At 37.2% G+C, this 12,830-nt stretch overlaps 1 protein-coding gene across 2 annotated transcripts in view; it reads right to left on the bottom strand.

The window, feature by feature from the left end:
• Positions 1-12,830, bottom strand: part of Lrrc9 (leucine rich repeat containing 9) — an 82,795-nt gene that overhangs the window by 25,799 nt on the left and 44,166 nt on the right. For both annotated transcript variants that reach the window (XM_040742952.1, XM_040742951.1), the window contains 6 exons: positions 12,506-12,621; positions 10,781-10,993; positions 7,182-7,301; positions 4,996-5,187; positions 3,621-3,746; positions 897-1,031 (listed from right to left, as the gene is read on the bottom strand). In XM_040742952.1, the coding sequence (XP_040598886.1) occupies positions 897-1,031; positions 3,621-3,746; positions 4,996-5,187; positions 7,182-7,301; positions 10,781-10,993; positions 12,506-12,621 (902 nt within the window). The remainder of the gene's footprint in view (positions 1-896; positions 1,032-3,620; positions 3,747-4,995; positions 5,188-7,181; positions 7,302-10,780; positions 10,994-12,505; positions 12,622-12,830) is intronic.

Below are 12,830 nucleotides of genomic sequence, written 5' to 3' on the forward strand. Positions count from 1 at the left end.
GAGACTGCACTGCAGTCCAATATCAATATATACTATATAAAAAATGTCACTGGTATTTCCTACTTTCAAGAGTGCTATTCGCTTCATTGCTGTCCTTCATGTCTGCTCTAGAAAGGACTCTGATATGGTCAGGTGGCCTTACATAGCCAAGAAGTTGTTGGGACTGTGACTTGTTCCTGGCTGAGGCCTGGATTACTCTCTGATTCTCTTGCCAAAATTCCTGCTCCCTTGTTTTTAAAATGTTGGCTTGATCTCTGACTCTAAACATTAAGTTGGCTCAAACTTAGTTTTAAAATGTACTCTTCAGTTTATAGCCAACCTTTATCTTAAATCTCTAATTCTGTGATAACCATAGTTGAAGATGAACCCCTGTGACATTTCTCTAGAACTTAGCCTTAGCATTTCATGTTTTACACACACACACACACAGTACATTTATTACCTTAAAAATGATAAATTGCCTTATGTTTTCCTAACTTTACTGAAGCATAATTGACCACTAAACTGATAATATTTAAGGCTTGCCATTTAATTTGATAGCCACGTGTTATAAATTAAATGCTGTGATCTCAATTAGATGTGGAATCAAAGTAGCCAAACTCATGGTGGTTTCTGAGGATGAAGATGGGAGGCCATGGAAAAAGAGTCCAAGGTCACTAAGTTTCAACTTTTCAGGAAAAATGAGTTATAAGGGGCTAAAGTATAATGTTATGGCTACATTTAAAAACAGTGTGTTGTACACTTGACATTTCATAAGACGGTATATCTTAAGGTTTCTTTCCCATCTTGTTTTATCTCTTAAATTTTTGTTCCTAATCTGTCTAGTTCACACCAATGTTGACTACAAAGATCAATTTAAATAAGACAATGTAAGTATTAGTAGAATGAGCCATTACCTTCAAGTACCAGTTCCCATTCAGATTACAGTGTGGTCCTAACTTTGAAATCTGTGTCAGAATTTTGGCAGAAGGCCATACACTAAGCATCCGAGGTCTTTCCTCTTTAGAACTAGAATGCTGTAAGAGAGTTAACTAATAAAGTAGAAAACATGATGAATAAAAGTAATAGCACATTGATGTTAATTTATACATAGCTAAGAAGTTTTGTTTCCCAGGGAAGATGGGTAGTCCAATAAACAAACATTTCCTATCCCTTAAAATATCCTCTAAATCCAGATAAATTTTAAATTTAATTTCTCTTGTTTTACAAACACTGAGGCATTGTAAATAACACCCAGCTTCAAGAATGGTTATACTCTACCGTCCATATAATGACCTCACGAGACTGATTTATGATCTAGAACAGTACCACTGCCATGCAAGCTCCAATGGCCCCATTCCAAGTCCCCTCACACCCATCCCCACTGCACCATTTTTGTCTGCCATTCACTTGCTGTCTAGTTCTGAGTGTGTCCATTCACAGCACATCACTAAGCCTTGCATGGTTTAAACTATGTGGAAACCTGTAGTGTGTACTCTTGTTGTACTGCTCCTTTTCAACATCATGAGAGTCATCTCTGCTTCACCATTTAGAGATGCAAAGTGAAGAGGGGTGATTGTGACAATTATAATTACTATTTCATATTATGGATGAAACTTGAAATTTTTGATAATCTGTAAGATTAAGGATAATTGGCAGATTATTGTGGTTTGAACCTTCATTTTTTGGATATTAATGTGGTAAATAATCTTTTTCTAAATTAGGTGACTGTTCTGATATCCTATCCAGTAAAAATGCATTTTCAAACCCTTTCCTCCCCCACCCCTCAGTTGGTTGTCTTTCTCTGTATATATTCTGGATATTGATAAAGACTATATTTTGACACCTGTGTTGTAAATTTTCTTCACTGGAATATTTCTTATCTTTTTTTTCCTTTCCTTATAGTATCCTTTAAGGAAAGGCAGTGCCAATTTTATTGCTGACAAACCCAGTCATGGCTTCCATGATCAAAACTATACTTTCTTTTAAAACACTTTTGGTTTTTCCTTTTGAAGTGAAGATTTTTTTTCTTTTCTTCCCCCTCCACTAAAAGTGGCTGCAATTTTTTTTCTGCTTAGGAGATTACATTTTGATTGTATTGGCAGGTAACTTCCCATACTTTCATAAAGGGAATTGTATATTAGTTTAGGATCACTCTCAACAACAAAATTTATTTTATTCGTTTTAATATGTTTTTATTTAAATTAGAAACATGCATGCTTCAAATGTCAATCCCAGCTCCCTTCCCCACCGCTCCTCCCTTGCCCCCCCCAACCCCAGCCCAATCCCCACATCATTCCCCAGGGAGGGTGAGGCCCTCCTTGGGGGGATCTCCAGAGTCTGTCATTTCATTCAGGGCAGGACCTAGGCCCTTCCCCATGTGTCTAGGCTGAGAGAGCATCCCTCCATGTGGGATGGGCTCCCAAAATTCATTTGTATGCCATGGTGAACACTAATCTACTGCCCAAGGCCCCAGAAATTTCTGAGGCCTCCTCACTGACATTCATGGAGTCTGGATCAGTCCCCTGTTGGCCTCTCAGCCATCAGTCTGGGGTTCAAGAGCTCCCCCTTGTCCAGTTTTTTGTGGGTTTCACAAGCACGGTCTTGACCCCTTTGCTCATCACTCTAAGATTTTTTTTAACTTACTATATATACAGTGTTCTGTCTTCATGTACATCTGAATGCCAGAAGAGGTCACCAGATCTCATGGTTGTGAGTCATCATGTGGTTGCTGGGAATTGAACTTAGGTCCTCTGGAAGAGCAGCCAGCGCTTTTAACCTCTGAGCCATCTCTCCAGACCACTCGGTGAAGTTCTAATGCATTTGTCCTAAGTCTTCCTACTGAGCAGCTGCCTTGGTCTACAAAGGTGGGTCTATGTCTGTCAAGCTCTCCCAGAGATTTGGATCTCTACTGGGTCTTTGTTCTGAGCTGTTGGTCTGTCTTCTAATTTGGTGCCAAAGTCACATCTTAAAAATGTCTTCTTTGATTTCTATTGGGGCAAGTCTCTACGTCTTTCTTAATAATTTAATTATATTTTTTACCAACAAAAGTTTCCCTCTCTTCATTTTGAGTAGATCCCAGGTTAATTGTTGTGTTGTTTAAGGAATTAACATTCAAGTTTCCCACAAAAAGTAAGGAGAAAGAGATAGAGCCTTGAGTGTTTGGGATCAAGACCAGGGCTTAACCCAAGTCTAACCCAAGTTGAGTAAACATTTTGTCACTAATCTACATCCCAAACACCCACAGTATATGATTCTTTATTTGTAAAATGTAGGCATTTCTTTCCCCACAGGCTAATGCTTAGTTTTTATTTTTTTCAGTCAGTTATACATAAAATGATACTAAGTAGACACAAATACTGCTTATCTTCATTCAGGCTCTACAAAGTTTATGAGACTAGAAAATAGTTGCTTTGGAGACATTGTGGGGAGGGGAGTGGCATTTGGGGCTGCAAGGCAATTCATAAAGCCACTGGCATTTATATAGGGAGGTATCGGTGGGGTATATTGAGGTAAAAACATTGCCAAGTCGTTTTTATTAATATGTTAGGAGAGAATGTCAAACTTAATGAAAATAAGCACAAGAAGTATTATTTGTATGCTTCACCCAACACAAGGAATAGTAACCTACTGACTCCAACCTGAGTAATCTTGGTTCCATTAATGAACTTCAAAGCTTCTCTGGTTTCTTCTTCAGAGATGAGGAGTCCATCTAAGTGTGTAAGAGTCTTTAGTCTGCCAATAACACTCAGCCTCAATGTGGCTGGCTTGGGAAAAAAATATCAAAAGTTAATTTGCATAAATATCACATGTATTGTGGGGAAGTAGCTCTTCCTTCCTGTCCACATAGTAGAAAACAATACAACTTTTTTTTTACTACATACTTACAAAACTCAAGACAATTTGATTCCTTAAATAATAGTTGGGATTAAATTATGTAAGGATAAACCTGTTTGATTTTCAGAGTGTGAGTCCACCGCTCTGAGAGGGAGATCCCAGCAGCTGTTGGAAGGTGTCTGTAATGAAAAGGATCATGGGAACCATGGTGGTGATTCTTGCTTATCGAGTAGGCAGTAAGCAAGGGAGCTCCATGATAGACTTAGCATGAAACTCCTGCCTTTGACATCCAACTTGACTACAGGGAGACAGTGACTATTCAAGAAGTCTGCTTTGGCCAAAGAAAAACGTTGTTCAGTTTTACTTAGCTTAGAATAAAAATTTCAATGATATAAATTTAGTAATATGGTTCATATGGTGGAACTGATTATTTTACTACTACTTTTAAAACAATAAACATCACCTTAAAAATGTCGTTTGGTTATTTATTCTTGACATGGGGTCTCCCTATAGAACGTAGGCTGGTCTTGAACTCACAATTCTCCTGCTTCAGACTCTCAAGTGCATTGTCTGGCTTTATGTATATTTTAGAAGTCATGAAGAAAATCTTTAATTATAAATTTAGGCTTATTTAAAATACTTGGAGATAACATGCATAATAATAAAATAATGTTCAAATTTCCTTTCTATAATGGAATATGATTTTATAATTCAGGTGTATTAGGGGACATGATTACCACCTTTAAAAGAGAAGGAATAATGGAAATTACAAAGTAAACTTGTATGTTTATCATCCAGAGTTTAGGGCACATTGTAAAATGCTGTACCCTTCATAACAATATGCTTCCCTTACCATACCATATTATTCTTGGCTCCTGTGTGTCATTACAAGAGCATTCTAGCACACTGGCATATGAATTCTCTGGAAGTTTGCAAATAGCTATGACATCAATCACTCTTAGATCAATAATGTGTTCAAACTGTCACAGGTTATGAGATGTCTGGCATGACATTGTATTTGATCCTTTAGGTCACCTCTCTAAACCCACTTATAAAGGACTTCAAAGGAAGCACAAGAAACAGGGGTGACTTGCCTATTTCTGGCTACTATTGGCCAGCAAGCAGAAAGAATGACTCTGAGCGAGAGTATCTGTTTTTCTAATGGTGGCTGTCACATACCTTCTGCCAGGGGTTGTGCTGAATATCAAGGGTGAGAAGGCTTGTGGTGTGTTTGCACAACACATTGATCTCATCACCAGTCTTCTTCAGCTGGTTCCAGCTCAAGTCTAAATGCTGCAGTTTCATCAGGCCTCTGAATCCCTCCAGAGTTATCACGTGGTTATGGCTGGCATCCAAATACTCAAGGTTATACTGCAGCATGAGCAAATAGGAGTTTGCATTTACCAAGTGGTTTTCTCCACTTCTTTAAACACATCACACGTTTTCCTAAATGCTCACAGAAAACCTACACAAGAGTCACTCTGCCATAGAGGTAATGACACTCTGCATCATCCCAGGAACTCTTTCTTACTTCAGGTTTACTCTTGTAACATGAGAGGTCCCAGGGCAGATTACAAACTAGGAGGAAGACAGGAACTGTAGGTGAGTTATTCAGTTAGATTATGGCTTTGACAATGGTGGATTATGCTCAAATACACACACAAAGCCAATCCTTCTTAGAGATCACAGCATAGGTTTCCTATCTCTCTGAATACAGAACTGCAGGTTTTTTTTTTTTTTTGCACAAGACTGTGGGCAAACAGTGACTTCCAGGACAACTTGTTATCCACAAAAATATGTCTTTACATCTAGTTATATTGTTAAGACAACTTTATTCACAGAGTACATCCTTAGAAACAGAAATTTAACTTTATTCCATAATTTTCTTGTTTAGAGGTGCATAGTTTTCTAAAGATGAGCCTCATGGTATAGGCCTGTGATCACTACTCTTCAAGAGGCAAAGCAGGAGGACAAGAAGTTCAAGGCCCATCTGCTCTACAGAGAGAATTCAAGGCTAAGTTTTAAATAAATTTCAATATTAAAATTATCACACTACTGAAGATTGGGTAAAATGAATAAATAAATAAATGAGAGGAAGAAAATTGGAAAGCACTTATAAATATATTGCTAGAAAGAACTGAAAGTTGTTTTGTTTCGTTTTGGTTTTGGTTTTTTGGGACAGGGTTTCTTTGTGTAGCCTTGTAGACCAGACTGACCTTGAACTCACAGAGATCTACCTGACTCTGCCTCCCGAGTGCTGTGGTCAAAGGCATGCATCACCACCACCCAGCCTTGTTGTTTTTAAACATACACTTTCCTATCACTTTATGCTTTTAGGATTTTCTCATTCCATTACAGATCGTCCAAAATGATTTTTCATAACTGCATGTCATAAGATTTAGTGTGTTAATATTCCTAATTGTCTTAAACATTAAACTAGGATGTTTACATTTCTTTTTTTGGATGTTTACATTTCTAATTGCTAGCAACAACACAACAGACAGCAGCAAGGATGACACTGCTATACTGCGAATTCTTTTTTTTTTAAGATTTATTTATTATGAATACAGTATTCTGCCTGTATTCATATCTGCATGCCAGAAGAGGGTGCTAGATCTCAGTACAGATGGTTGTGAGCCACCATCTGGTTGCTGGGAATTGAACTCAGATCCTCTGGAAGAGTAGTCAGTGCTCTTAACCTCTGAGCCATCTCTCCAGCCCTATACTGCGAATACCTAGAACCCAAATTTCTCCAAGTAAACAATAGGGAATTATACGGGATCCAAAGGAAATCTTTAAAAGGGACCTAAGAGGTATAATGCAAAGATGCAGTTTCTACACAGTGGTGATAACATGTTTTCTGCTATTCTAGGCTGCCACTAAATAATGATAAACTATTAGAAATAAAATAACTGGTTGCCAACTGTAAAATGTGCTTTTCCTAAAATGCAAATCCAAACTATTATGGGAGCAATGTGACAGCACTATTGGGGGAAAGTCCAGGGAGAGGATGGAGAGGGATGGAGAGGGAGCTGCACAGCAGGAGCTTTGGTCCTAGGTAGCACACTCGCCTCTCTTTCTGTGAGGAATGCTTATAAGCAAGCTCTTCTTTAAGTCACACATTTGCATGGCTTATATTTTAATGTCTCTTCATTTTATCTTATAGTAAAAGATCAAATAAATAATAAAGTCATCTAATTAACACAGTGACAGCCTGTGCTGTACATTACGTTCCCAAAACATGTTCGTTTCATAATTGAAAGTTTCTGTCCTTTGACCGACATTTCCTTTCCCCCAGATCCAGACTGTCATCCTGCCTCTATGCATTTGGTTTTGTGTTTACATTTCAAAAGAGCAGCTCTTACCAAATGGTATACATCATCTAAGCAAGTAAATTCATTAAAGCTAATATTCAGTTTTCGAAGTCCGGTTAACTTGGAAAGATCTCTCAGTTTACTCAAGCTATTCCCATGTAGATTCAGATTCTGAAGCAAAATAAAATGCAAATCAAAAATAAAATACATTACTTTCCGCAACACTATCTAGGTGTTAGTATCTAACATACTTAGAATATTTATCATTGCTCCTTGGCCTTTTGGCTATGATCAAGTCATCTTGGCTATGACTTAATCATCTATAATAATGAGAAATGAGAACACAGTTATTTTTTAATAATATCCAGAGAATACTAATACAGTAAGTCAATATGCTGTGTGATGTTGAAAGTTAAAAATAGTTTGTAGTAACATCAGTGGGTCTGGTAGGTGATTAACATGATTTATTACTTGGTTTACATTTGTTAATAATTAGCAAAATTCTTTACAGTGAATAAAAACTTTCATTAAGATATTTGTTAGGAAAGATCTGTTTCCTCAGGTCAGCAGTGAACAATGGATGCTCTCCTGACTTGAGATATCAGGCAGAAAATCTCAGAGAAAGGAGATGACATGGGTATACTTTGACTGAGCCAGTGGACCAAGGAAGAAAATCCAAGAGTCTTGAAATGGGGATAGAATATCAAAAAGGGAGATAAGAGGCCATCTAAGACCATGGCTACATCAGAAGGTGGCTCAGATGTTCTTGGCATATCTCTTCTTTGGATATACAAAATGAACATTATTGCAGTTTTATATTTTGAAGTGCTCATGATGCCTACATACATCTCTGTCTTCAAAACTCACTGCATTTGGGTTAGCGAAGTTCTCAGTGTTTCTGAAAGATACTAGTTGCTCCTATAAGACAGTATTTACTCTGTCTGACAGCTACAAAAATCCATATAAAACTCATCTCTAGAAAGGTCTTCCAGGATCCCTGCCTTCCTACATTTATGTATCTATTCACTAAATCAAACTGATGTTGTTGAGGTAGGAAAAATAATTTATTCATTTTCAATACTGTCCAGGTTATTTTTTGTCAGCTTGATACAAGCTAGAGTTATCTGGAAAGAGGAAACTCCTCCATCAGATGGCCTATAGTTAAGTCTGTAAGCAGCACACCTCCATGGCTTCTGCATTAGCTCCTGCCTCCAGGTTCCTGCCATGACTTCCTTCATGATGGACTGTAAAGCTGTAAGTGGAAATAATGCCCTCCCTCCTCAGGTTGCTTTTGGTCAGGGTGTTTGTCAAAACAACAGAAATCTAACTAGAACAAGGAACTAAAGTTAATTCTCTGCTTTACACTCAGCTAATTCTGAACAAATTACAAGTGAAAAAATGACTATAAATGTCAGGTTTACAACTGACAACTCTAATTTTAACACTTGATTGTCTATAAGAGAATATAAAATTCAGTGTCATAAGATACAGGGGTATATTTTTATTTTATTTTTTGTAAATTTCCTTTTGTTTTCTGATGTCAGAATAAAGCAATAGATTAAAAGGAAGATAAGAATTGCACTCTTAATTTATCACACTGACATATAAACATAAAGGACAGAAAAGACAAAATGTTTAGGCATCCCCACTATGATAGTGAGACTTACTAGAGACTCTAGAAATTACCGGTTTGTGCAGTATAGTCAAATTTAAAGTGAAAAAGTCTAGCTCTTAGGATAAAGCTTGAGGGGGACTTGGCTGATTCCATGGCAGGCGAGAGTGACTGAGGTGGAGGGACAAACCAGGCAGACAGAACTTAAGTGAGAAGTTTTGTTAAAAAGAAAAGGGGGCAGGGGAGAGGTAAAGAGACACAGAGGCAGAAAAAGAAGAGGGAGACAGGAAAAGCCCTGTCTGCCCCAGGGGAACAACAGGAAAGAGGAGCCCAAAGAGAGAGGGAAATAATTTAGGAAATAGAATTGTCAAGTTTCCTTATTTTCAACTTTGCTTTAGGATTTCCTTCTTGAACAAAGGTTCTAGAAATGTGACACTGGAGTCATGTAATTAAGTTCAAAGATCGATATTGTTTCTGCATCTTTATCTGTATTTCAGCACTCGTGGTACCTACATGAGATAGTGCCATGTGGGGGGAACCTGGTTCTCAAGGCGCATCCATTTACTACTGCAGGTTCAAGCAAGCAACCCAGTGTCTCTGGTTTATACATGTGCACACACATGCGCACACTTACACAAACACAAGCATTTTGAATGAGTAACTAAAGACCATCTAGTGTGTGCCACACACTGTTCTGGGCTTTGGTGGAGTTAATGGCAATCCATCGAGTTCTTATGGGTAATTTAAGAAAAGGCCACCTACCCTTTCCTCCAGATACTGTTGTGTTAACTTTTCTTTTTAAGATAATACTGGTTTGATAAAAAATGTGTCACCAGTTTTAACTTGGCCAATAGCTTACAGGGACCATTTAACTCTGGGACCATTTTAGAGTAATGATGAAACATTTGAGGATTTTAAGTAGGAGTGTCTGAGATGGGAACTAACAAGATCAGATTTGCATTTCGAAAAGATCAGATGAGGTTGAATGGAGTAGGCATTGGGGGGGCGGGGCTTTTTTGCACCTCCTGGAACCTCCCTCCTATTGACCTTTGAAATATGACACTATGTCTATTTTCTTTATCCATCTACTTATTTATATGTGTATTTGAGTGCCATGGCACACATGTAGTGGTCAGAGAACAACTTGCAGAAGGTTTATTCTTCCACATGTGGATCTGACGCAAGGCATCAGGCTTGGTGGCAAGCACCTTACTGACTGGGGCATCTCCCCTACACTGAATTTTATTTAGTTATTATTGATTAGCAGACTACAATGTGAATGGTACTTCCTGGAGTTTCAGAACTGCCAGAGTAGCGTACAGAAGTCTTGGCTAGCAGGCTATGACAGTAGAGTATGTCAGAGATGGCAGTAGTTTGACAACTATGGTAGTAGCCCATCTGAAACTGGTAAGTCTCAAAGTCAGAAATACAGGGAGGTTACCACCTCAAGTAGAGCAGACTCAATGTACAGTATGCCACTTTAATCAGTAACTCAAATTCTACTGACACATAAATAAATAAAGCTTTCATATACCCTTTGATTAATACTTGACACTGATTAGAAGCCTTTTGGTTTTATGTAAATCAGTTAGAGATTGTTGATCATTCAGAATAAAATCACTTGCTTCCTTGAAAGTCACTTCACTGAACACCCAGCACATGGCTACACTGAATTAAGACATGATAGTGTTAGAAAATACACTCCAACATTAAGACTTAATATGAATTTTAATAATGATACACGTTAAAATATTTTATATATTTGGTTAAATAAAATGTTTCATTAAAACAAATTTTACTTTAACAAAATGTGACAAAGTCATTGAGAAACTTAAAATGACACATGCAGTTCTCACTTAATTACTACTGGACAACACTGGTCTAGTCTACACACAAAGAGGGGACTGGGCACTTTTCAAACAAATTATAAGATTCCTGGCAACATTAAAGAGTAACTTAGAAGCTTCACACTCCACATGCTAGATTCATATTGCAAATTCAAATTTCCTTTTTCCAATTTTATTCTCACAATACTCACCACGATATGACTGTAAATGTTAGTCTTAGCAAGAGAAATTATTGTCTTATCATCCAAACTAATGAGTTTGGGGCGGGGTTTAATCCTGGGCTCCATCTTCATAACCTCATCATCAAATTTCAAATCCTGCGAGAATACTAATCCTTCAGAATATTTTTTGCCTTCTTCTAGAATAACAGTGTTTAATGTAGAAAATAAAGAGTGAACTTTGACCTAAAAATTCAAATGTTGAAAATTCAGTTGCTTATTTGTTATTTTAAAAATCAAATTGGCTGTATAAAAAGAATTGATTTTTGCAGTTATACAATAATATCTAGGATAATACAATGACTTTAGTAAATATATAAACAAAGATCAAGACTGTGAACTAAGCATGGATGTGTTCATTCTCACCCATAAAGATTTCTTAAAACTGGCAAAGGATAAATTTTATGACATAGAACACAAATAAGGGTCTAGAAATTATCAGACATGAAGCAGAAGGAATTGACATGGCAGGTAAGAACAGAAATGTAACTTCTAAGTAGGAACATATGTGGGTGATAACATTTAAGAAAGATAATGTTTGAAATAAATAAATAAAACCAGGAAGCTACTCTCTGTAGTTATTGGGTAAGTACTTATAGCAAGAATTGTGAATGAACAAGTAAGAGCTATATGAACAAATGGACTTAACCCTAGAAGAAAACAAAATAATTAACTAAAGCATATTTTTGAAATCTGAGAGAATGAAGAATCTATAATAAAATAATAAGACACTATGGAAAAGAACACTATGGAAAAGAATGGGATAAAAACTACAACAAATATATAAACAACTACTGAAATAAAAATACTTAGTAAATATTAAGAAGCCAAATAAATATAACAGCAGATTAAATTGTCAGCCTGGAAGACAGTACTGAGGAGATATTCCAGAGCAAAGAATTAAGAGGTGCGATCCGAGAGAAAAACACAAAGTCATCTCCCAATTTTTAACGGGAATTCAGAGCCCCTCCCCCAGTGTGGATTCCAGAAGGCTTAGCAGAAAATTGAAAAGAAGAAATAAGCGAAGGAACTAAGAGAAGAAAACTTCCCAGGAATAAAGACGGAACTCAGTCATTACAGAGTTCAGGAGCTGGTGAAAAGCAAGCATGATGTCCTGCTGACATCGTTAAACTGCCTGGAATGGCTCCTTTGCTAGGTGAGTTACATGAACTACTGCTTATTATTTGTGTGAGTTCCTGTGTGCATTACTAGTATAATTAGTGTTTTACTGAATAGTATACAGCCACAGAAAGAAGAAATTATACACCTATGAAACAGAATATGTTTGCAATGTATTGTGAACAGCAAGACTTAGAGCTTGATTCTATTAGCTAAGACTGTGCGTATTGTCATATATGTCAATAGAAAAAATAACTGAAAACAAATGCACAAAACTGTTAGGTGGCTGTGTTGGTAAAAAGGGGCAGGAGGTTAAGGAGGAGGTAGCTTCCCATGTTTATTCTATAAGTGTCTTCCCAGGGATATTATAGCTGTACAATACTGCTATAATATGCTTACATAATAGAAGTATTCAGGTGTCATAGCGGCGTGCTTTGAACAGGCAGTCTTTCACAGAGGAGCCATTGTATATGCACACACACGCACACAAAGCATGAATAAGCATACATAATCAGGTTCAGCATAACACTGCTGGATTTCAAATTATCCTGGTTTTTAAAGATGTACAACAATGCATACCACTGTGATATACTCAAATTCAACGATGTACTCTGGCAAAACAAGGTCGTGGTCAAAGACAAACCACTTGTACTGCCGATAGCTGCAACCACAACTTCTTTGTCCTATGATAGAATCTGGAGTAAAAAGAAAATCAAGCAAAACAAACATTCAAAATGTAGTAAACCCTTTTACTCCAGTACAGAGAAAGAAATAACAGCAAGGTCTTACTAACAATTTCCCACAGTTAAAAAATTCAGACTGTTATAAAAATCCTCCAGTGTCCCAACATGGCTGTCAGAAAGACTACAGTCCTTTCCCCACAGAGAAGGGTTGATGCTCTTAC

This window comes from Mesocricetus auratus, unplaced genomic scaffold (genome assembly GCF_017639785.1).
Source record: "Mesocricetus auratus isolate SY011 unplaced genomic scaffold, BCM_Maur_2.0 Super-Scaffold_15014, whole genome shotgun sequence".
Lineage (NCBI taxonomy): Eukaryota > Metazoa > Chordata > Mammalia > Rodentia > Cricetidae > Mesocricetus > Mesocricetus auratus.